This window comes from Zonotrichia leucophrys, chromosome 2, assembly GCF_028769735.1.
Source record: "Zonotrichia leucophrys gambelii isolate GWCS_2022_RI chromosome 2, RI_Zleu_2.0, whole genome shotgun sequence".
NCBI classification, from domain to species: Eukaryota; Metazoa; Chordata; class Aves; order Passeriformes; family Passerellidae; genus Zonotrichia; species Zonotrichia leucophrys.
This window is the reverse complement of record NC_088171.1, coordinates 88,116,202-88,141,845: the sequence shown is the minus strand read 5'-3', so window position 1 is coordinate 88,141,845 and position 25,644 is coordinate 88,116,202. Positions and strand designations below refer to the sequence as shown.

Here is a 25,644-nt window from a genome sequence, read left to right as displayed (position 1 = left end):
GTCACTGCTCTGGGCCTGCCTCCCTGGCACTCACCATTACACAGTTGTATTTTTAGGTGTAGGTTTTTAAGACTGAATTTATGTTCAAGTGGATCCATTTTTGTCTGCCAATTTTTAAACTGATACTTCAATTTAAATCTTTAGCAGATAATTACAAAGTTATTCTTTATCCCAAATCTACCTGTTTAAGGATGAAAGATTACATCTCAATCTTCATGAGGAAATAAACAAATCTGTTTTTAATGAACATAGAAAAATTGTTACAGCTGGTCAGATTCTTGCCTATGAAAAATTTACTTCCAGAATTTCTTTCATCCTTTCCTACCTCCTAAGGAGAAAATCAAAGAAGGGGCTTTGAATTTTTATTAATGATTCATTACTCATAGCTGATCACTGAACAGTTTATGCAAATACACTTTGCAAATTGCTCTCTTTAACTATTACTTGGGGTTATATCTGGATGTTACTTTCCCATGGGAAGCAGAGGTGTGAACATTTGGATTATTGATATATAATCATGGGAGTATAATGCATATCAAATGTTAAATACTCAGACAGATACAAAAATCATTTGCAATATGCCTGCTCACACTGAATTGCACCTTAATGTGGTTCTTGTTGACATTAATAAGTTACAAGTCAAGATGAATGAGTATAAATTTCTGGCTAACAAGCTGATAGTTGAACATATTATTCTTTGAGGGTAGTTAACCAGCAGGCCTCATGTTCCTAAAGACTTAAATTTAATATACCTCAAGGAAATATCCTTTTGTATAATGGAATTTACAGGAGAAAGATTATTTTTGTTTCTCCCCATCTGCCACAGCAATGCAATGAAAATATATTGGCCCATTTTGTGAACTTGGAACAGAACTTTTGGCCTGTGACATGCAGTGCCTTGGTTGATTTGCAACCAATGACTTCTAGTGAGGAAAAAAGAAAGTAATTTTGTCATTATTTTACTTTGGAGGGTCCTTGTAGGGGTTGGCAGGGGGGAGTATGTTATCCCTGAGATATAATTTATTCATTGTTTCAGAGCTCTGAGGAGCTGATAATCTACAAAATCACAGTGTGTCGCTCAGACCAATTTGAGTAACAGGCTTAAGGATTGCTAATCTTTTCAGTGCAAATGGGGAAGATTTTTCTAGATATATATAGTGAGCAAAGTTACCAGCTAGGAGTTTATCAAATTGTACGTAAGGGAGTGATGCACAGAGACATGTGAAAAATAAAAATGGATTGATTTATTAATTCAATTTTCTCCTCCACAAGTGGCTGGTTTTAGGGCACTGGATCTCCTTTGATTGAATGAGAAGAAATCACTGTTCATGATTGTGTAATGTGCCACTAACAGAGGTAAAAAGGGGGTTGCTGAAGTGGTGAGATAGGTGTATTATTCAGAGGTCTAACATCTATTACTGCCCTCCTACCATTTAAATTCTTGGCTTTCTATAGTACACTCCAGTGCAGGTAATTAAACAAATGTTAGATAATTACAAAAGAATGGTTTAATGGTAGCATATGTGTCTGTAACAACAGGCTACCTCCTAATTTTATTTACTTGCTTCAGTGGCATTCACTGTGTGAAACAAAGTGAATGCCATTGAAGCAACAAGTATTTAGTCAAAATTGAGTGTGTACCTGAGGTTAGTCATCTGTTGGTCATATCATATTCCAAAGATTTTACTAGTAGAGGATCAAAAAGCCCACAGACAAATGCTTGGGCTTGAGAGATGCTGCCTTAAAGTTCAGCTCTTAGTGTTAATATGACCAGGATTTCCCCCAGTTAAGACAGTGACTAATACAGTCAATTAGCAAATTGCTAAAAATGAAGAGTATCACCTGTGGGAGACAAAGCCAGGCACAGGGAATCCTGTCCTCTGGAGACACACAAATACCCTGGAAAAGTACCCGAGAACTTTGTCTCCGGAGGAGTTGATAAAAGTTCTAAAGAGCAGAGCAGGGCCCTAAAGGTTTTGTAGCCTAGTAATGAGATATTTTGAATTAAAGAAAAGCAAAACAAATATTGGTCCTTCTGCAAATGTTGGGTTTTGATGTTGGAAAGCAGTGAGACCAATTAAAATCTGTTCCCCTGCTAATATCAGAGATGGCAATTACTAACCTAAGAACATGAATATGACTGAAAACAATCTGTTCCTACAACCATGAGCTTCATACTGTATACCCTTGGTGCTGTTGAAATTCCAGAAAATGTTGCTTTATAATAAACATGAAAAAATATAAAATGCAAAAATTGAATTTGCCGAGACAGATGTTTCATGTGGTGGTGATATGGAGTATCTGTTAGAGCTGAAAAGTAGCATCTGAATGAACTACTTTTAAATGCATACCAAGAACCTCTCTGCATTGTTGTATTTTTTAATTAGATGAAAATAAATGAATTGAAAAGATGAAAGGAACTCATGTAACATTTCACTTCAAAGGGCAGCTCCACTCTTGAGGAATGTTAAAAAAAAGGAAAAAGAAAAAAAGAAAAAGAAGGAAAAGCAGCTTATTCAAGAAATATGCATTCTCTATGGATTTGGTTTCACTTTTACCTGCTTTAGAAACTCGGGAATGACTTCTGTTCATTTGACCTGAATGGAGTCATTACCCCGGTGTAAGGGAGAGTGGCAGCTGGCTGACAGTGATGTTCCCCCCGTGCTCCTTCGCTGCACTTTGCATTGACTCAGCAATGCTCTCAAATGAGCAGGATTGTTTTTGACCTTGTGATGGGATTTTTATCAAAGTTTCAGTGCTCTGGCCTGTGTTCTGGATAGGAACTGCACATATGGAAGTGTTCCTTAGCTGCCTCCCAAGGTGAGAACTAGAACACCATGTACCAAGTGTATACATATCAGTGCGTGCAGCCTGGGAAACAGACAGGAGGAGCTGGAGCTCCATGCCCAGTCAGGAAGTTATGATATTGTAGGAATAACTCGAACATGGTGGGACAACTGGCATGAGCAGAGTATTGTAATTGATAGTTGAAGGCTCTTTCATAAAGACAGGCAGGGAAGAGGAGGAGGAGGAGTCTCACTCAAAGTTAAGGAGAGCCTTGAATGGACAGAAGCAGTGATTATGGAAGTCTTATCTAATGCCTCTGGCTCAAGATCACAGGAGTCATCTTCGAGGAGGATCTCACAGGAGGTGTCTGCTATTGGCCTCCAAACCAAGGCAGTAAGGCCAACAAAGCAATATTTGGGTTACCTAAATGAGCTTCAAATCACCAAGAACCCTGTTCTTATGGGTGACTTCAACACCCTAAACATTTTTTGGAAGAACAATAGCTAACATATCATTTATCAAGTTTTGGAAATGTGTGGAGAACCACTTCTTTATACATATGTTAGCTGTGCCTGCTGGCAAAGAGGCACTGCTGGATTTGCTCCACAAAAACCAAGAAAAACTGCTTTCATTATATCTCAGTAAGCAATGGTTTTTTGATCACAGTATTGGGGAGTTTGGCATCTTGCTGAGCATGCTGAAGGTGACTAGTAAGACAAATGGTTAGATTTTAGAAGGGAAACCTTATCACTATATTCCAGTATTTAAAGGGTGGCTACAAAGAAGATGGAAACTCCTTTTTATTCAAAGAATCACATGGGAAATATGGGGCATAATGAGTACAAGTTACTCCTGAGGAGATTCTGACTGGACATTCCCAATGAAAACAATCAGCCATTGGAATAATCTCCTCAGGGAAGTGATGAATTCCCCAACATTGCACACTTTTAAGATTTAGTGCACAAAATGTGCCATCTTGTCTAGACCACGCTTTTGCAAAAAAAGGTTGGACCAGATGATTCTTGAGGTTCCCTCTAACATGGTATTTTGTGAATCTGTGACTCTGCAGAGATAGAATGTCTCTACATCTAGATTTACTCTATCTGCACAAATGAATTGAAAAAAGCCCAAAACCAAAAAAAAAAACCCTCAAACAACTCAGTCACTCGAGTGAGCATTCCCAATCCAGAAGCAGATGCTTCCAACCAAAACACCTAAAAGCCAGCCCTTGTATACTTTTTATATGCAGAATAGCTTATATTATGAAAGATATTTCACCACCTCAGCATTGGTTGATTGGTCTTGAGGGAATTTCTGAAGTCTTAAGTCAGTGCTGTACAACTCCAGGGTAATATTTTTGCCTTCCAACAAATTTCCTCTAAGTCCTATTTTCAAATATGAAGGGGTTTTTTTAGCCCTTCAGCAGTTTATTTCAAATCATATCTGTCCAGGCCAGAATTCTTGTCATTATATTTCTGCATAAAGGTGTCCTGGCTAAGGGAGGATGAACTGAAACTGCCCAAGATGTCAGAGTTTCCTTCTGTGTTTCAGTTGCCCTGAAGTGTGGGATGGTGAGTTTAGAAAATAGCATTTATATGCAGAAGTGTAACAGAGAAGTGTCATAACAACCAGTTTAATAAAGATTCAAAGAAAGACTAGCTCATCTCCATCCCTAGGAGGATCCTAAAAGGCAGGACTGCTCACTGTAAAGTAATACTTTCCTCTTGTGACTCAAAAAGTTTTTCTTCCAAAAGCAGATGTTTTGTGTGACTTGGAAAGGGAGAGCAGCTCATCAGCTTCATAACTCCTGGACAGATGTTAGGCACACTGCTCTGTTCTTTGTTATGCCATGAGTTGCTTAGTCAGTTTGTCAGATAGCAATTGGATGTGAAATGCTATTAGCGCTTCACAAACACAATCAGCTAAGCAACTGAGCTCATCCCAGACGTGATTAAGTGAGATCAATTATAATAAGAACTAGATAAGAGAGGTAAGCTTCTTGTTCCTTGGGTTGGTATTCCACAGTATTAGCCTTTGTAAGTATCCTTTATACATCATCAGCTGCAAAATCTTGATTACTACAGGAAGTGGCTTCCAGACTAGCATTCAAATGAACTTCATCCTGAACTGATTATTCTAACACTGCAACTGCCACTGAGTGGGGAAACAGTTCATTTGAAGCATCAATTGCACCAAACAGAAAAATAACCACTGAAGCCAGTGTTTTGCAATTCAAGGAGCATGTTTCCTCTCAATCTTTAATACAGTTAAATATTCTGAGGGAGAGCTCTTTGTGTCCCAAGAAGGGAGCAGCTGCCCTTCATAGCATCATGTTTGGCCATGGCACTACTGCTTATAGCACTTAAGGTTTAATGTGCAGAATATCAGAATTGATACAGTATTCCTGAAAATTTTGACATGAAGGTGAACACCAGGTATTCACTAAATCTGGAGGATTTATGAGAGTCAAGTGCACTGGAAGTAGTGTAGATATACATATTATAGGAATAACAACATGTTCATGCTTTGTTAATCAGAACAGGGAAGCTGGTAATGTAGGAATAGAGGGGGCCCTATGAACAAACAAAATAGAAGAGAGGAATGTTGCAAAATAGTCCATATCTAAATTGTAGAAAGAGAGATGACTTGCCCATATCTTTGAGCAGATCTTTTTAGCATTATTTTAATTTCTTTTGTGTCTTCTGGTGCTTGCCAAGAAGCTCCAAGGAGATGATACTTTTTTTTGTGATATGGAAGGACTAAATGCAGGATGTATATCATGCCACGACAATTGGCCTGTTCTGAAGCATAAGGTTTGACCAAAAGCCCACAGCTCTGTTTACTTTCTTTAATTTGAGAGAAGACTCCTAAGCTCTGAATTATTTTCATAAAAATATTTAAGATCTTAGAAGAGTGAAGAGACATGGTCCATGCATATCTCCTCTTGTGTAGCATTGGATATACTTCAGTTGTCTGCTTAGCTAATAATCAAATCTGATATACAGAAATACAATTGTTGTCTCCTCTTTTGCTATGGGTACAACTCAGATGTCTTTGATAATCTAGGTTGGCACGTTTGTTGCCCTTTCAAGTGCTTTTCTACAATTTTATCACTATGATAGTGATAAAATTGTTGGGAATTGTGCAGTCTCCTTGATGGGAGCAGTGCCAGTGTCTCTGCTCTGGTCCAGTTCCCAGTGTTTTGTTTGCTTTGCTGGCCACTGTGAGTAACTCAGCAGAGCAGGTCAGTTCCCCCTCAGGGATCCTCTCTGTAATCTCTCCTTGGCAGACATGGGGGATCGCTGTGACCTTTCCTGCAACCAGAGCAAAAGGTTTCTGTGCTCAATTCCAAAACAACTGTTAGCCTCTGCCTTATCTTTTCTTCCTCATCCTCCCAATTTTTTTATGGCTTTTTTGGCAGAGTAATGCTTCCCTCAGATACTGATCCACAGGTCTCTGTGATAATATTCCTGGTGTTAGGCCTCTATCGAATCACAAATGGCCCTTTTACATTTCATCTCTGACAACCAACAAGATTTCTTCTCTAAAGTTCAATATCAATTATTAATAATTAGTAGGGAAAATTCAGACATTTCTAGGATAGATTCTTTGGCCTATGCTATGTTAAAATATGTGAACATAAGTTTTCTCTTTTGGATCATTCATCCTGTAGTGCTGCACCCCTTTCTCTTATCACATGGTTTATAATTATTTGCTGCCTCTATCTTCTTTTGTTGCTGCTGAACATATTATCGTATATACACAGCACTCTTACATTTTTCTTTTGTGTGGCTCTTTACCAAAGCTTTTTGGAAGGTTAATATGTTCTTTACCTGCTGATGTGTACTTCAGTGTTGATGTTTCACTTGCAGTGTTGAAAATATTTGATAACTATAGAAAAATAAAATAGGAAGTAAGAAAAGTTATGATAGAAGTGAGAGCTATTATGTTATTCTATTGATGCTTATTTTATTAAAGAAAAAGCATTTGATATATGAAATTTTTAAATTTTGAGCCTTTTCACAAGACATATTTAATTGTGGCACCAAAAGCTTTTAACATGCAGTATGAAAAATTATGCACCCAAGAAAAAAAATGTAATCCCCTATTTTCTGGTCTAAAAGGTGTATTTAAAGTATTTTTGCCCAAAAGTGTGTGTCTTACGTTCCACCTTGTCCACTAATTCTTCAATGTAGATATCATCTGATCTTTCCAAGAAAGATCCGAGGAACACCAGGTCCCTCTGGAGGTCTCATCCTCATGGTTGAAGTTTAATTTTAAAATTGAATGATGAGATTTAGGGTGGGTTCATTTCCAGCATTAACTGTTACAGTTTTGGGCATAGCTCCTTCCTGAGAGACTTGCTGTGACCCCAGGTTCAGCCTTTCAAAGTATTGAGTTCTCTACAGTTCTAACTTCATCAGTTGCATTATTCTGCATTCTTCTTTGTGGTGAACAAAATGAATGATTTCTCCTTAAAACTTCTTGTGGACTGTTGTGCACACAAAGCCTAAATGAAACATTTTGATGCGTTCCTGGTGTCTTTTCTGGTCCCTTGAATACTTTTGTGCATCCATTCCTGAGTACAGTCTCACCGTGGAGCTTCACTTCCTCCTCTTGGACTGTGGGAATGGCTGGAGTAGTGAATAAAATTCAGTGGGTTTGCTTCTATTTGGTGTTTCCTTTAAAAGATGATGGTAAGGGATGGACCCCTCCTCCATCCATGTATAATGCTCTTGCTGCTGCTTAGATAAAAATTAATTTCCAGGAGAAGCACACAGAGGGAGGTTTGTTAGTGATCTCTTTGATTCCTTTTGGCACCAGATTACTGGAGCCTTCTAACTCAACTGTGTAATTACATCAGGGGGTGGGGGGCTGGACACAAGTCTCCACCTATCTTCTCACCTATTCCCTAAATTCTCAGAAGGTAAATTAGGGTTTTGACATTAGCTCATGACACATAACTGTCAACCATTACTTTAATGTAGGTTAGTACATAGTTACTCTATGTAGGAGAAAATTATGTACTTCTGTGTGCAAGCAACTGTTTATGTGGACCTCTATTGCTTTGAGGAAAATATTTTTCTGCTACAAGACTGGCAGATGAATCCCTAAGGGAAGAGTTTCCACTCTGCAAATTAGAATCACTGAATATAAAAATAATAACTCTTAAAATAGATTTAAAATCAATACTATACCTGCATGTTGTATTTACTGTGCTCGTTTATTCCATTCTTTAGGTTTGAAGATGGTACAGTATCTTTTCTTGATATCATTGCTCTGAAGCATGGATTTGATGTTCTGGAAAAACTCACAGGTCAGTTAATATAACTCTAATACTGAAAACTGCAGTTCCGGATTTATGCTCAGGGCACAGGTCTGATCATATTTCTTATGGCTCTAGCTTAATTTTCCTTTCTAGCTTTACTATCTATGTTCATCATTGTGAAGATGAGACTTCAGTGTAACTGGCTTATTCACATGCTCCCTATTGCCTGGTTTTGAAAGGAAAAAAAGGGTCCAGACTGTTCTGGATATGCAAGATTTGAGTACATCTCATCTGCCTCACACTGACAAAGATGCAATAGGAAAGTAACACTAGAAATTAGCTGAGTGACTCACACTGTTTGAGTCAAACTTTGCTGCCCCTGGAGCTAACGCTGAAGTCCCAAATAAAACTTCAAGCCAGAACCTGTATGTGAAGGGTGATACTCATGTGCTGTGAGAAGGCACATTCCCTCTGGGATAGACTTGTCTGGCTCAGCACCCCAAAAGCACAGTCTCTCTGTGTTTGCTGCCATGGGGCAGGGACTCTCCTGAACAGGGCAGGGAAGCTTGCACCACAGGCTGTGCAGATGCACCATGGCCTGTTTCCACGTGTAGAATGTGCCAGGTTAACAAAGGATGTTCCTGAAATGGGTTTCTTGATCAAGTACGTGTATTACTTAATGTGCAATGTCTGAACCTCCTTCTCCAGTGCACTCTTCGATTTCCTATATAAAGTCATAAAGTGCATAATGATGTAAAAGATGCCTGAGTCCAGAGAGACATGGGCTATGTACTTCTCAGGTTAGTGTAATTTCAGCTAGTGTCTGTGGAGGTTTATTGTCATGATTAATCTGAAGAATTCTGGTTTCTTCTCCTTCCCAGTACAAGGCTTCTGTGAGGAGTATTCTGTTAGAAGCTTCAGGTCTAGTTCATGTGGAAATCAATAGCAGTTTTCATCCACATCAATAGTCTGACTAAACCCAACAAGTAAGGATGTTTTATTTTATGTTGCTCAACATGGAGACCAGGGATCAGTAACCCGCCTTTAGTATATGTTCTTGTAGTACAGAATGCTTCTCAAAAATGTGTACTCTTAAAAAAAAATGTTCACTTGTAACGAGGGCTTTGGTTTTTAATGTGTAGGAGCATTGCCTGCCATGAATGTAAGATTTTATAATAGCACCTCCTCTGTTGCATTTCTCATCCATCTTATTGGTGCCTATTCTAGCTTAACAATTGAAAAATCTCTTAATACTAGACTGAGGGGAAACACTCAGCCCTGAATCTGAATGAAGTGGGTATCAGTGGATGACACGATAGAAGAGAGGCATAAAAAATAGTGTTGAGATCTTTCAATTGTCAAAAATATGAACTGGCTCAAATTTTCATATTTACAATTCTTTCATAAAGAATAAAAATCAAAAATTTGGGAATATTTTTTATTTTAAAAATTTTAAAACATTTTTTCCTACAGTGCTAAAATGTAGAAAGATGGGAAAACATCAACTGAAAGAACAAACAAGAAGAAACCTATACTGGAGAGGAGAAAATTGAAAAAGTAACTAAAAAATTGTTTTGACAAATACTGTAATTTTAAAATTTCAGCCCTGCTGGTATGATCTAGGTACTTTAGTAGTGTCTAGTCGAATTCTGGAGTGCCACATTGAAAAGCAGAAGTGCCAGCACTGCTGGCAAATATATAAGTGATATAAGAGATATAAGATATTATATGAGAGATATAAGAAATTGGAGAAATCCATAGTGGAAGAAAAAATGGAGTTCTGTAAAGGATTTTAATCACTACATGATCTAAGAATTTTCTGCAAAGTTGCCCTGAGCTTAGACCATTTTCTATGACCAAAGATGAATTGAGCTTTTGTTCCAGATAAGTAGGAACTTGCAACATGTTCATATTAAAACCTTTGTGATTATGCTTACATAATCACAAAAATTTCCATTTGATGTGTTTTTGTTAATTAGAATTTAATCATACAAAAGGGAAATCAAACAAGCCACTCAAAGGCGATAGTAGAACGTAGCCAAACTATGGTCGTGTTTGGATGTTTTCCATCATAAAATGCATTTTTTTGTGTCAGCTTTTCAAAGCTGATGTGAAGGGTGGCTCAGCCATGTCAGGTCTCTTGGCTCTCCTGTGCTGGCTGTGAGACAAAGGTTTTGGGGGCCTTGCTCTTCAATTTGTGTGGACATTCAATGTTCCTGGCACAACTGATGCAACAAGAGATTCAGGGATTTGCAGTTGCCATTTCCTCTCACCATCCTTTTCTCCCCTGAATATCATTGACAACATGGAGTTTTGCAGATTATTTAAATTCTGTCAAAAGCACAGTGTTCCTTTTGAACAGAGATTATTAGCACTTGGGTGTATACAACAAAGCCATTGCATGCTGTAGAAGCACTTCATAGTCCAGAAGGACTGCAGATTTGTTTTAAGCCTCTTCATGCATATTTCTTCCACTTCAACCGTCAGAGTTTTCAGTGGCAAAATGCACTGTCAAATGTGAGTCACTTTTGAATCTCACTTTGCTGCAACTACTGAAGCACTTGCTTTGCACTCCCCAAACACAAACAATGATTCTCATTCTGGACTGGAAACAGCCTAGAGTAGAAACAAGCAAAATAAGCAAAGTTATGTTATTATTAATTGTGTCCTAATGTGTAATAAAAGCACTGCGGAAGTTCTTTGGGGATATGCTCTAGCTGGAGTATTCTGGTGTAATCATTGAAGATAGGGAAGAAAATCGCTAATGGAAAGTAACTCAGAGTTTCAGTGTTAGTCAGTGTTGTGAAACATACAGATCAGTTTCTGACTCTGATATCATCTGAATACATCCTTGACCTGTCTCAACTTCCATTTAGAACAATTTCCTGCAAGAATTGCATAATGATGTGCATGTGTATTTAAACCATTCCCAGAGGTCTTATGTCTATATGATTTTTAAAGGTTTTTTTTATGGTATGTATTTTTATTAGTAAATTTTCATCTGCATTAAAAATGAAACTAAGACACATCATTTGTGCCTTACTGTTATAAGGTTTACTTTGATTATAATGTCTGTTCAGGAAACATTAATTCACTTCAGAAGAAAATATAATGTGTATGGGAAAAAATTTTAAAATGCAGTCTAAGTCTCCTAAGGATGATGAATTGAAAGTTGCTTCTAATTCAGCATATGCTTGATTGGCTGTTAGAGTAAAGGTTTCTTTGGCTTTCATAAAGACAATTGCACCACAAAACAACCAAAGCATAATGTAGTGCAAGATGTCAAATGGTGATGGTAACTTAGTTTTTTAACTTTGTCTTTGGAACTTTTGCTGTATTTTGCTCTGCTCCATCAAGGACTGCTTGCCGTCAGTGATGGGATGTTTGGCAGCCTGCATTTAATAGTACTGCACAGATTCTCAGGTGTATTGTGTTTAAACACTTAAGGTTATATAAGTCATCCAGTTTAGGGGCCAGAAAAAACCAATGGTCTTCTAAGTACAATTGTCAGGGATTTCTGGGATTTCTTTTGTGTAGAGTTTGTGGCTTCATCCTACTCTTGTCTGGTCACATCACCTGAACTTGGACCACGTTGCTTGTGTATTTTACTGCTTTCATCCTTAGTGCTGGCTTCATTCATAGTTCTAATGGATTTGGGGGTTCACTAATGTGAATACCAACTGTACAGTCTAAATATTTTGCAAGCAAGAAAGTATCTTTCTTTCTACATGTGGGATTATAATAAAAATGGTGAGTTTCCTGCCTTACATCAGATGGCTGCTGTAAAACTAAGCAATGGCCTACTGATGAGTCAGAACCTCTACAGAGGAGTTGCCTGCACTTGTTCCCTTTTAGATTTGCAACATGAGATTGTGTTTCACTGTGAGGACTTTCACTTGTGTTTCATCTGTGTGGGCACTATTGAATGCTTCCATTGAAGTCAGTGGGGCCATGAAAAGTCTAATATGGGAGATAGGAGAGGAATTGGTATACTTGAGTTCCTTTCCTTGGGCACAAAATTTACTTGACATTTATTAAATCACATAAATACTAATCTTAAGGGGAGCAGGGAGTTAGGTAACCAAATATGTTTTTAGATCTGCATTTAAAATCTGGATGGCATTTACCTTATCTTGCTGTCAACAAATGATGTTTGAGCTACCATTTTGATTCCCACTGAAATCAGTGGAACAGATAGTTACTTCACCAGCCTGATCCCTCTAAATTCTTTGAAATTTAGAATGAGAGGAGTAAAAGCCAGCAATATCAGCTCTTTTCTTTGTCTATTAAAGGAGCTTAGATGATTAGTTTAGTGTGGTATAGGGCATTTCTTTAATTTTATATAACTTTACTGCTAATGATCCCTTTGGGACTAGCAAGCTGAACTACCGGGTTAGTTAAGGTGGAAATAGTGTTTTGGGATTTTTTTTGCTTCCTTTAGATCTGCAGCTTCTTTTGAGCAGGACAGGCTCTACATTTCCTGTGGCTGAAATAAACCAGTAAAGTACAACAGGAAATGTTCTGGAAGAACCCTGAGGGGAGGCTTTCTGTTTGTGAAGCCTTTATCTGTCCATTACTCTAGGAGTGATTTCTGATTCCCAACATATATTTCATGCCTCAAATCCAGGTTTATTCAGGTAGATGTTGCTTTCTCTGAGGGGGAAAGGCTCACAGTCTGACAGCAAACTATCCTGCAAAGGCAAAAAAAAATTCTGTCTCCAGGGTGCAAATGTGCTTGTTGTGGTGAAAAAAAGATGGCTTATATGAAGAATGTGTGTGTACATCTGATTTCAGAAGTCTGTGGTGATTTTAATATTCAAGTGACTGGTTATAGCAGATTAGGAGGAAAGAAAGCTCAGTTGGTTCTTTTGCATCAAAAGATGCCATTGTTGAGAGTGTGGTTAATTTATTAGAAAGAACATGCTTAAGTGAGCATTCATTTACTAATGGCTATGGATGAAATTAAAACAATTACAGAGGCAGTATTAAAAAATGAGCAAGGAGGTGAGGCATCTTGTGCAACTGCCTGGAAGTACAGCCAAGCACATACAATGTGTTTGGAAAGCAAATTTGGATTAATAGATGGGGGCTACTTTTTATACCGTAGATACAAAATCTGTTTCCAGTTCTGCCTAAAGTAGCCTGGTGAAATCCATCACTTCCAGGAAATAAAGCAGGAGAAATTGCTGTACCCCCCATTGAGAGACAATAAGACCGAGTCTTCAATAAAAGCCACAGGAATATTAGCAGCAGTCAAGTGTAATGAAACAGATCTACTCATTGCGGTGCAATGATGCAGCATTGCCTACATATGGCCAAAGGATATCTTGGATAAGAAGCACTTTCTGTCTGTAATAACTTTTTCCCAAGATCATTTTCTGTGTCAGATACAGTTAGGACCTGAAGGACTTGTCATTTTCATTACAAAGTTGTCATTATCACTGCTAAGAGATAAAGTACTATGAAACCATCTTTTTCAAAGGAGAACAGAAGTGGCAGCTTTTAGACATGGGTGCAGATCTTCCAAAGACTTTTTGATGCCTCCAGTGGTAGATTAGGTGAGGGACCTTGTTATTCTTAGAATACTCTTTTGAAATGGGGAAAAAAAGTCTTGTTCAGCTGTATTCTTAAAACATGCATATGAAATATTCAAGAATTGTCTTTGTATAGCTCCAACCAAAACCTGGAAGGGAATGACAAATTAAATTACAAATAAATTAATTCCATTTAATTTTAAACAGGGTAATGTATTGCTAATTATTTTTTGCCACATCTTGATATACTAACAAGGAAATAAAATGTTACTTAGTGGGTGCTAATTTCCTTTACTGATAAGGTGAACAATTTCCATCCTAACATGCACCTGGAAAATGAACCTTTGCATGGTGGTGAAATAATTCAGTTTTATGAAAAATTAGAGCGCATTGGGACTAGAGAGGGATCAGTGTTTTGGTGTTTGTGGAAATGATCTGGCTGGTGTTAGCGGTGCTCACTTCAGCCACCCCTCAGAGATCTCAGGGTTCCACTCTAGTGTGTGCTGGCTACCATGGCAAGGATTACCTTATTTCATTTAGTGCATTTTTAATTTCCCAGTTAACTGGATCCAGCTGTTTCAGCCCTTCATGCAACACAGAGATTTTATGCTAAATCCAAAGGGGATAAATTAAAGTGAAATGAAATTTGCATATCATGTAAAACTCCACTTGTTCAGCAGATCCAGATTATATGGTGCTAATCACAAACACTAGACAGAGTAAATCCTCTTGAAGTCACCCTGGGGTTAAGTCAAATGCTTTACACTCTTTGACACATACCCATGAAATATGTAATCAAGTCTGTTTGACGTCCTCTCCTAATTATGTGTGTGTATTTTAAGCAGATGCTTTTCCAGCTGATCTGTGCCTTTTGAGATCTTTTTTTTTCATTATTAATCAGAAAATCATGCTGTATGTTAACGGCAAGTGCCAATTATGAGAAACTAATCTTAGTTTCTTTGCTTAGAAGGTCTGCTTTTGCAAATAAGACCATTGCCAAATAACATATAGATGTCAAGAAAATATGAGAACCTCTGAATGTTTTCCATCAGGGACATAATTATTCTACTATGCATTGCACTATTTCAGCCTAAAACTAATTTTTTTTCGATATAATAGTACTTTAGTTTGAGGCAAAAATATTTAATAAAGAAATTCTCTGTTGGAAGTAGGAAGGACTGCTTGTTTTCACAAAAGTTAAGATTTAAATGATAAAAATGTTTTTCCAGAAGACTCTACACTCATAATTTCTGTCAAGAATGTTAATGCATAAGCTTAGCCTTTCTTGAGTCTCCTTACTCAGTGAGATAATATCAGGAGACAAATTCAATATTTAACTTGGTTGAGAGTCACTGAGTTTTAAGTAAATGCCTTTTTTATTGTGACTATATAAAAGTAGTCTTCAGAAAGGACTAGTGACCTAGTTGGTCCTACCCTGCTCTTCAGCTGAAGTATGCAAACTTCCACTTGCATTTCACTGGAGTTTCAAACTGAGTATTTTCCCTTCAGTGTGTTTAGGAGAGACATCTACTGGCAAATTGTTAACTGGCATTCTCCTCCTCAGGTCGTACAATGCCATTTCTTACATCTCTGAAGGAGAGACTTGCTAATATGGAAATGACTACATTGAAGATCTTAGATGTGCTGCAGCATTAAATGTATTATTTTGGAAGAAGCGTTAAGTAGTGTATCCACAGATACAAAATCAATAACAGCAAAATAATTTTTTCCTATTTTCTCACTAATGTTGCTTCCTGTTGAACAACCAGCTACTTTTAGCAGAAATGTGCATATCAGAGAAAAGGAGTTTATGATCCATTATAGATGAACAGAACATTGCAAATCACCTAAGAATTGTAATCAGTCTCTATTGATTTTGATTCAGTCAATATAAAATGGAAAGAAGGAAATCACAGGGCATAAGTGGGAGAGCTGTTTTGCCTACAGGGACTGGTTTCATGTCTAATGCTTGCTCCACACTCGCAGTTTATTTTTTCAATGAAGATCTGCCTCAGCTGTCACCTTTGCCCAGTTGTTAATGGCTCTCAATAGAATCATTCTAGGTGAGGGTTCGGCTCTTATGCACTACCTGCTCTAGTTGGGGTTTAAACACCTAGAGGCTGCCAGGGTGGAACAAGACTCACACAAACAGAACTACCAGCAAGTCCCCCTTGGGCTTAGGTCTTCAAGGAACCCCTGGGAATGTACCTGGCAGCTTCTGCAGTCCAGCCTTGCTACCCCCCCAGGAGACACTCACATACCTTGGGACAGGCATAGCCTTGCAGAGGTGCAAAAGCAGAACTGAAAAGACACAAATGATTGATTACATGATCCCAACAAAAGGTCTTTAATATTTCAAAATTAGACTTTGCCTTTTTGGGTAACCTGTGGATCCAAGACACTAAGTAGCATCTCATCCATCCAGTTGGAGTGTGTTCCTTTTCTCACAATCACTACTAGTAAAATATATTTAAAGGTCTTATTTGAGGTGCTCAAATAAGTGAATTTTGTTCAGATTAGCTTCATTCAAGTAAAATGTGCTTATTCTCTGAACCTACTCATCCTACTGAACCTACTTTGGACATTTGTGTGCTACAATCCTACAAGCATTCATTTTATATTACTCTAAGTTTATATACATTTGAAATGCCATTTCAGCTCTGTTATTTTTTCATGACTCTGTATGTTCCTGCCTAATTCCAGATCGGAGATCCACACATCTGCTCATCCATATCACACCCTCTATTTTTCCATTTTCATCCACATCCTAATTTCCATGAAAGGAAGACTTTACTGGGCAAAGAATCTCCATTTATAAGCTGCTTTAATTGCAATTGTTGCAATTCTGTAATAGCTGGAAAAATATTTTTTGGTTGTTTTTCCCTCCTTTCTCCTTTCCTTAGTTGTTTCCCCAAGCAGACTAGGTTGAGTATTGTCACAAGAGGTGGTTGAACTATATGTTAGGAGGACTTTGCTACCATAACTACACTGGCAAGACCTTCAAGGAAAAAAAGCTATTTGCTTCTGAGTGTCCAGCAGCACAACTCAGTGTTTCCGTCATGATGTTCAAGCATTTCAACAGGCTGCTTAGGGAAGTTTTGTAATCACTGTCCCTGGAAGTATTCAAAAAAGGCTTAGGTGTGGTGCTTAGGAACATGGTTTGGTGATGGATTTGGCAGTGATGGGCTGATGGTTGTAGTCAATCTTAAAGACCTTTTCCAACCTTAATGGTTCTGTGGAGGGATAAAATGTAAGAAAATAGTGCAGAAGGTAGTCTCACACCTGAGTAGTGCAGCTGTACTAATCACCAAAGATTAGGAACAGGCCAGCCCTTAACAGGCCACAGCTGTGTCCAATAAGAAGAGGAGTGCTACAAAAGAGTGGGTTAGCTGGGTGAAGAGGGAGTTGGAGTTTGTTGGTTGAGCTGTGAGTATGAGGGAGTCAGTGCTGTGAGGAGTTGCACATGAGAAATTACCGAGAAGGTATGAGAGTTTTGCAATCAAATTATGAGGTTCTATGATTGTATGATATAAACTGCCATAGTTTATTGGAGACGTGGTAGTTGATGCCACCTACCCAATAATCTTTGGCAAAGTACATGGAGGTGTTGCTTGCAAAGCTATCATTTACAGGTGGGTTTGACAGATATCTTCAGAGTACGGTCCTATAACAGTTGAACTAGTTTCACTCCTTGGACATGGCTTGTTCATACCTTAAAATAACTTCATCCTAGAAATTAGAGAGCAAGGCTGGGGATCAGAATTATTAAGCTGGTTTTATTTATAAAAGTAAGTTTCCATAAATTTTGGCAACTCTCTACAGTGGTATGATCTTTCTTCTATACTAAAGAAAAATTGGATCAAATTGGTTCTAGGTGAATGAGTAGATAACAGGGTAGGTTGGGTGCTCACGCATTTGTGTTTGAGCCTGTTTTGGGAGAGAGGTGGAAGTCTGTCTTGAAAGGGTTTATTTTTCAATGTAGTTCACATAATCATGAAAATTATTATTAATTTTCCTTCTTGTGGCTCTATGTTAAGCTGTGAAACTCAGTTTCTAATTAGTAGAGGTAAAGGCTCAAGTTTGGGTAATTTACTTTCTGAAGTATACCAAAAATTGTTATATAGGCAACTGAAAGCAACAGGCCAGTGCCTTTTCAGCGTGCTTCCAGGCACCTTTTTAAATTTTTTACATTTATTTTTCCCTTTTTCCCTCTTGACATCAGTGGAAGTTTCATTGTTGCTGTTTTTGTAAGATTTTGGAAATGGTACCACATCTGTTAATGAAGATGTCTTCAACTGTTTTTTCAACCCAATTTCAATTGGAACAAGTATCATTAGAAATTTTTTTTGTTGTAATTTCTTTCTTCTCTACTGTTTTTATTGTCTGGTGTGAGAATATCTACTTTTTATTTTTATTTTCAGATAAATGAAGTCTTCTAGAGAGACATGAAACTCAGATTTTACTTAGGCTCTGGTTTGCACAAGCTGCTAATTCACTGTCATCACTGCTGATTAAGTGATGAAGAAATTTCTGTTCCCAGACACCCCCACCCCCTGCCCTCCCCAGTGAATCTTGGCCAGAGTTGATGTCTAGAGGCTGAGTAGTCAGTGTACCTACTGTGAGCTCAGACAGGTGGCAGCCCAACCTACTAACTGAAGTTTCATCCACTTCTGTCTCCAAAAATAAAAATCACTAAACTCTCCAGCTGAATGCTTGAATTCACAATCCTTGTTAGGGCTGTGGGTGCCAGAATTTTGTTTTCTGTAACCAGAGTGCTGCGTAGGCTGAAAGAGGCTGTGAGGCAGAGGTTTGAATTTTATGTCAGTAGAAGCTAAAAAACATGAGTAAGGTCCGAAGGCAGTAGAGACATAAAGCCCCTGGTAATTATATATTCACATAGTGTGGGTGGAGAACAGAGGTTCCATGACTATCTTGGAGAATAATGTGGAAGATACTGAGGTGCCACCCTATAAATCAGATGTTTCTTATAATCTAAAATGTGTAATGCAGTCTTGATTGCCTCACCACACAAGTACATCCACAGAACTGGAGGGTGCTCAGCAATAAGCAGCAGCACAAATGAGTGCTCATGTGAACAGAGACTAAAATAATCAATGGCATCCTTTAGGGATGTGGCTCTCTTATTAAAAAAAAAAAAAAAAAGGAAGCTTCTATGGACTGAAAACACTGTTTAGCAGAACACAAATCTCCATGTTTCCCACATATCTTTGGTTTCATAGCATTTGCCATTTTTAGAGCATTCCCATAATGCCTCTTGTTCCTGCTGTTCCACAGAGCATTTGGTATTCTTAGAAGAAAGTCACCAGCAGAATTAGGCCAGTGTTCAAGAAACAGAGGGTGGAATCAGGAAAAGAAACTATGAGGACAATCCAATTGTTCCAATGCCACTTGATTCAATAAGAACAATAACATTAAAAGGATTTGGGGTCTGCAAGCTGTTACTGTCTGAATAATTTACCATGTGTGCAAAAGATCGATGAGAGGGCCTTGAGCTAGCCAAAAGGCACTGTTGATCTGGGCAGTTAAACTGCTAGGTACATCCAATTATTAAGGAAAACAATGAAGTTCAAACTCCAGAATATCTTTTTCTTGATGTGGGTAATGCATGTGGATGTTTGGATTGTGCAAGCTGAATTGCGAGAAGCATGATGTGGAGATAATCATTACTCAGTTAAATGGGTTGGCATGTTTCTATTAATCACTTTCATTAAATTACTAAGCCACTTATCTATCTTTGGCATTAATACACACTTACATGACTAGTGGACATTACATTGTTAGCAAGTCTGGAAGGAATTCTTACCCTTTTCAAGAAGTATCAGCTAAGCAAACTAGATAGCTCTCTACATCCATCACATACTGACAATGCAAAAACTTGAATCAGCCTCACTGTGACTTGAGCAACCCCATTAAGGGGTGCATGATTTGATCCAACATCATGAGATTTTAAAAAGAAACCTTAACTTTTTCATTATGTTCTAAGATTTTTGCTCCTATAAAATTGCAGTTCTATATAGGTAATTTTGCATGTCTGTATTGTGTGGAGTTTGCAGCTGTGTTTTACCTTGCAACAAGCTAAAATATAACTGGCAATTTTCAGAGGACTGACTTTGACTGGCCTCCAAATTATTTCACTGTCCAATATGAAAGATCTCAAGTCATGCTGTATGTTTAGCATAAGGAATTGTGAGAAGGGTATGTGGCTGGCTTCCTGATTTGTGGTATAAATGTTATAAATGAGGTGATGTCTTACAAGGACCTACATCTGCCACGTGCTGTCCTGGGGTAGGGCTGAGCCTGAGGTGCTGGGTCACAGCTTGAAAACGTGCCCATGGTGTTGTGCAGTTCCTTCCTCTTTGCCCTGAGCACAGGCACAACTGGTTCAGCAGAGCAGCTGTGCTTGGGTGGGAGGCTGTGTGTTCCCCTGAGTCTCCATTCCACCACAACTTGCTTTTTTGTCTAAGTACAGAAGATGAGGGTTCCTGCTAGTTAGTTGGTGGAAGCACAGGCAGTAGGAGTTTCAGGGCAGTATAACAGAACAGAGATTCTGAAGTGCTGCCAAAGGGCTAAGGGTTAGGAAGTACATCAGAAACATTCCAATTAGAAAATTGATGTTAGAAAGGCTAAGAGTAGAGGCAGCATTTTTGTTTAATTTTATTTGTTCTATTTTTTGTTGTCTTTTTTATCAAATTCCAGATAAAAAAATACTTGCTGTGATTTGATGCTCATAACATCTAAAGGCAGTGGGGGACAATTAACAGATTGCTGCAATTTGTGAGGTGAAATAAGAAATAAATTTGGCTCATGGGTTTTAGTACCCAATGATGTTTTTTTGTCATCCTTTCTTGTGCTTGTGATGTTTGATAATGGCTAGACAGAATGAGATAAAGTGTGGTAAATTTTTTGGCAGTGTGGGAGCTGCTAGAAGCTTCTGGGAGAGAAGAGCATATGTAATACTACAGTAACAAAGGGCAAAAATCTCCATTAGACAAAACATGTGGTCTTTAGTATAAAGCACTGTAGGTAGAGCAGCTGCTGGAGAGAATGAGAAGTATCAGGATGGATCTGAATAGCACCCAGAAATGAGATCTATTACTGTTTTGCTGAAGTCTTATTTACAACATAAAGTCAGATCACCAACTGATGTAAGGTGATCTATGGCCTAAAAATATTAATGGAATTAGTACAGCTGAGCACCGTTAGGAATCTGTCCACTGAAGTCTCCACCCACCCATTAAAAACAAGACTGAATTCCCATTGTTGCATTAAGCTTGCCTAAGTACCCTGCACCATCCAAATGGCGAGCAGTGACTAAGCAATGTTGTATTTTAATGAATATTCAAACATAGATACATTATTTCATTTCTGTTGGCTTTTTAATTTTCTAATGCCTTTTCAAGGTCTGTGCATCTGGAAGGGGGAGGGAGACGTTTGCTCTTAGAGGAAAAAAAAAAGAGGCACATTGCCATTTCATTTCTTTGTAGAGGTTCGTAATGCGATTACCAAAATGTGAATAACAATCAAATAATGCAGAGGCTTATTCCCTATGGATAGCAAAAATAAATTTCAGTCAAACATTTCCGGCAGAAATCTCAAATTTGTCATGCAAAGTACTTCTCTGCATTCAAATATAATGTATTTATGTGACTCAGAAACATCAAACATTAGGATAAATAGCCAGATTATAAGTACAGTCCGCTTATGAAATGATTGGAATAGAAGTGCAATTAATGAAACTGGCAGAATGGCTATGAAGCTGTGTTAATGCCTTGAGATTTGAAGAAAGCGTCCAGAGCTACTTTACAGCATGGGGTGGAAGAGACACTTAGACATTGCTTGCCATTCTCCCTGCTAACAATCTTTGACAACCTTTTTGTATTTGTGACGTATAATCACATCAGAAGGAAGTTAGGAGCAACTTTTGCAAGATTTTCCTGGCCTCAAATTTTAAAGAGAACTGAGGCCTTGGAGGCCAAGGGGAAGAAAAATTAAAAGATTGGCAACATCATCAATTCTTTCCTTCTACCTAAAAGCCAATGTAGCACTACATACTTTAAAAAAACCCTCAAAAATGAAAAACAAAACAAACAAAAAAAATCCCAAACAAAACCAGGAAAAACCAAGAGACAAACTAGGAGTATGGAAGAATGGTGAGTTCATACATCTGACAAAAGGGCTGCTTTGAACTCCTTATCCCAACGTTCCCAAAATCATTTACCTGGCAGAAGTGTTCTCTTAAGTTGCTGTAGAATTTCTTTCACCCAGATGAGATGTTGAGTTTCTGTCTCCTCACTTGCTTTCTCTGTATCATTGAAAAGGAATGGATATAGTCTGAGATACCTGGATTGGATCTACTGATGTTTGTGAGAGGGTAGGTAGGAGCAGCATAAAGCATGTAAAATGTCAGGTTTTAATAATTTTGTGGGCCCTGTGTTTCTGCGGATGAAGGGTGCATGTTTGGGAAAAAAAACAGGAATAAGCATTGCCTGCTCTGTATTAGTCTGTGTGGATGTGGATTTTTATTGGGCAGATATTTTGGGGATGTACATCAACAGTCTGTGATCAGTGGATTAATTTTTCAGCAGATTTTGTTAGTTTTCTGTGTCTAGCAGCTAGTGATGATGGAATAAGCATTTAAATTTTGTAAGGACCTTGGAGAGAATGTTCAAGCTGAGGTTGCTGAGGGCAGCACTAGGCTCTGTTATCACTGTCTGATGGCAGGGGCTGACATTACTTTTAAGTAGTTAGAAATGCTGAGATTTGTCTTCCTATTGCTGGAACTTCTGACACTACCTTTAGGGAGAATTTGTTGTGGCTGTTCTTACTGTTGGGTTTCTTTTCCTCTGGTCCTATTAATTATTAGTATATCAATGTAATTTGATTAGCAGTAGCAGAAATTTTTGAATTTACCGTACTATACTATTGCAGGTAAATTATAACTGCCTCCTCTAAATAATGATGATTAATTGGGTATTTAATTGGGTATTCAAAGCTTAATTAAGCCTGCTTAACACCAAGATTTCATGATACTTTGAATAGGTTACTACTTATTTGAGTAAATGAATTTATAAATAACAAGCCAAATAACAAACCTCAGGATGGGTTTCATGAGCTGATGCAGGTGGAATGCAAGTCTGGGTGACCTGTGCTTAGTACTGAATTTAAAGCATATGAAAATAAAAAAATAAAAAATGAAGGAACAAATGAGATTAGGAGACCTCTATTTTGGGGCTGTGCAGAATTTATTACAAATTATATAGCCTTGGAGCTAGCATAGTTTATATCCACTTATCTATAGCCTACAGATCTTTATGAGAAGATTTTACCGGAAGATTTAATCAGAAAATAGAGATGTTACTCTATAGTTCATCATAGGGGAGGACTCCTGAAAAGGAAGAAATTTTATTAGTCTCAGATTTTTTTTTTTCCCTGGCTTTAATGGGACCTACAAATGTTTTCCCCCAGAAGTCCCTTTACAAACCTTCCCCTTTAAGTCAGCAATAATGAATTTAGGTGTCCAAGGAACCTCTGTGCACTGAAGCTATACTTCCAGTAAATGTGGAAAATTCTCAAGGGCCACATGAAATGTTATGAAATGGTGTCTTACACTGTGAGTCCCTCCTCCCAGGAAGTTCATGTGAAGTCCTTATGTGCTCACACATGAGCTTTGTTCCTGTTTGATGAGCCACATAGATTACAGCCAGAAGGAGAAGTTGGCAGTAGTCAGGAAGGAAAAGTTGACAGTAGTCTTCCTTGTTCCTTAGGCCCCTGATGGTTTGTGACAAGTCCCAAGGAATTGTAGGCCATCGCTTCAACTGCTAAATCCTGAAATGGATTTTGCTTCTGTTTGTATGTTGAGGCCGACTAAGAGTCTACCAAATCTCAGAGTGGTAACTCTAGAAAGAGCTGAGTCTTCTGCAAAGATCCTTGATGATATTGATACAGCCTTTGCTTGCAGATGTATTGGACAGCAATGTATTTATTAACCAAATTATTTTCTGACATTTAATTTTTATGAAATTTAAATCCTTTTTGGAAATGTACATTTCTGAGCTTTTGGGTTTGTTTTTCTTTTCAAAGAAATCTCATTGGTTTTGTACCTAAAAAATGTGGATTGTGTACCTAGAAAATGAAAATATTTTAATTTGTCATCGATTTTCTTGTATTTTTAAAGATGCTATTTTTTTATACATCTTGTTAAATGCTGTCAAATACCAATGAGATGTGGAGTTTTTTAACTTTAGAAGTTTTTAGAAGTCAGAACTAACCAACATGGTGAGTTTTTCAGTTACATCACTCAGAAGGTACTTGGTGGAAAGATACCTCTAGGACAATGAGTTCTACGTCTTCAGCAACTCCAGCAACTACTACTTTAAAACTTGTTTATAAGAGAACATGTTTGTTCATGGGCATTAACTTTGTGGTGATTTTTAAAAATTTTCACTTTACAGGAATTTCATCACTTTATATTTGCATTTCAAATCAGAACTACTTTTTAATATATTAGAGTTTCATATATAACAGGAATTTCATTTCTTGAACAGTTGTGTAGAAACCCTGCTTTCCCTTCAAAGAGACTGAGTTTTATAATGCAATGAAGAGTCATAATCAAGTCTGACTGCTCACAGGTTATTAAAACTGTTAGTCACTGTGTCCATATAAGAGAAGAATGAATCTATCACTGAAAAACTAAACTAGCAGCATAACTAGGCAGGCTTTTTTGCTTGAATGAGTCCATATGTCTCTTCTAGACCCACAGAGGGACTAAATGTTTTGCTCAATGGAATGAAGAAAAAGATCTCTCCCAGTGCAAGGTTGAATGCTTTCTGGCAAGTTTTTTCTGTATGTGGAATTTCCTCTTTTTCAGTTTGTGCTCATTACCTTTTGTTCCTGTTGCTGGGCACCACTGAGAAGAGCCTGGCTTCATCTTTTTTACAACCTTCCCTTTGGATATTTATGCATACCAAAAAGATCCCACCTGAAATATCTCTTCTCCAGACTGAACAGTTCCGTCTCTCTCAGCTTCTCATTAGAGATGGTGTAGTCCCTTATTCACATTTGTAATCCTTCTCTAGACTCACTCCACTACATCTTGGACTGTGGAGCTGCCCCACCTCTAACAGGTAGGAATAGAATACCCATGCCTATTTCCAACCTAAGACACGAGCTCAGGACTGGACACAGCACTGCAGAGGTGACCTCACCAGCACTGAATAGAGGGGAGGGATAACCTCAATTAATGCGGCTCAGGATACCATTAACCTCCTTTGCCATGAGGTGATCAGCTTGCTGTCCACTGGGACACACAGACCCTTTTCTAACAAAGCTGCTTTCCAGCCAGTCAGGCCCTGACCAATTCTGCTGCCTGGGTTTGTTCCTAACCAAATGCAGGATTTTGCATTTCTCTTTATTGAGCTTCATTAATTTCTCTTTATAATTCTCCAGCTTGTTTAGATCCCTCTGGTTGGCTGTGCAATCATTAGTTGTGTCATCTGGAAATTTGTTGACTGTGCATGCTGCACCATTGTCCAAGTCATTAATAAAGTTTTTTAATGGCAAAGGACTCAGTATCAACACCTGGGGTGGACTTAGTGCTATTGATCACTACTCTCTAGGCCTGGAAGTTAGGCCATTTTTCAGTTCCACTTCATTGTAAATTTATCTAACCTGTACTTCATCAGATGGTCTGTGAGGATTTTATGGGAGAGAGTGTCAAAAAATAATAAAGTCAAGATAAATATCATCTGCTGTTCTTCCCTCATTTGCCACACTGGTCATCTCATTGAAGAAGGCTTTGAGGTTGGTTAAGCTCGTTTCACTCTTTGTAAATCTTTGATGGCTATTCCTGATCACCTTCTTGTCCTTCATGTATGAAAATGATTTCTGTACTCATTTGCTTTATCACCTTTGCGGAGGCAGAGGTAAGGCCTGTAATTCCTTGAATCTTCCTTCTTGCCCTTCTTGAGAATAGGAATGACATTTGCTTTCCTCCAGTCCCAGTCTTTAGGAAATTGTCTCAATCACCATGGTCTT

The 25,644-nt window shown here is 38.1% G+C and overlaps 1 protein-coding gene across 1 annotated transcript in view; it reads left to right on the top strand.

Annotated features, from left to right (window-relative positions):
• Positions 1-25,644, top strand: part of MOCOS (molybdenum cofactor sulfurase) — a 206,364-nt gene that overhangs the window by 114,194 nt on the left and 66,526 nt on the right. Inside the window, exon 5 of the mRNA XM_064703449.1 lies at positions 8,028-8,104. Within this exon, the coding sequence (XP_064559519.1) occupies positions 8,028-8,104 (77 nt within the window). The remainder of the gene's footprint in view (positions 1-8,027; positions 8,105-25,644) is intronic.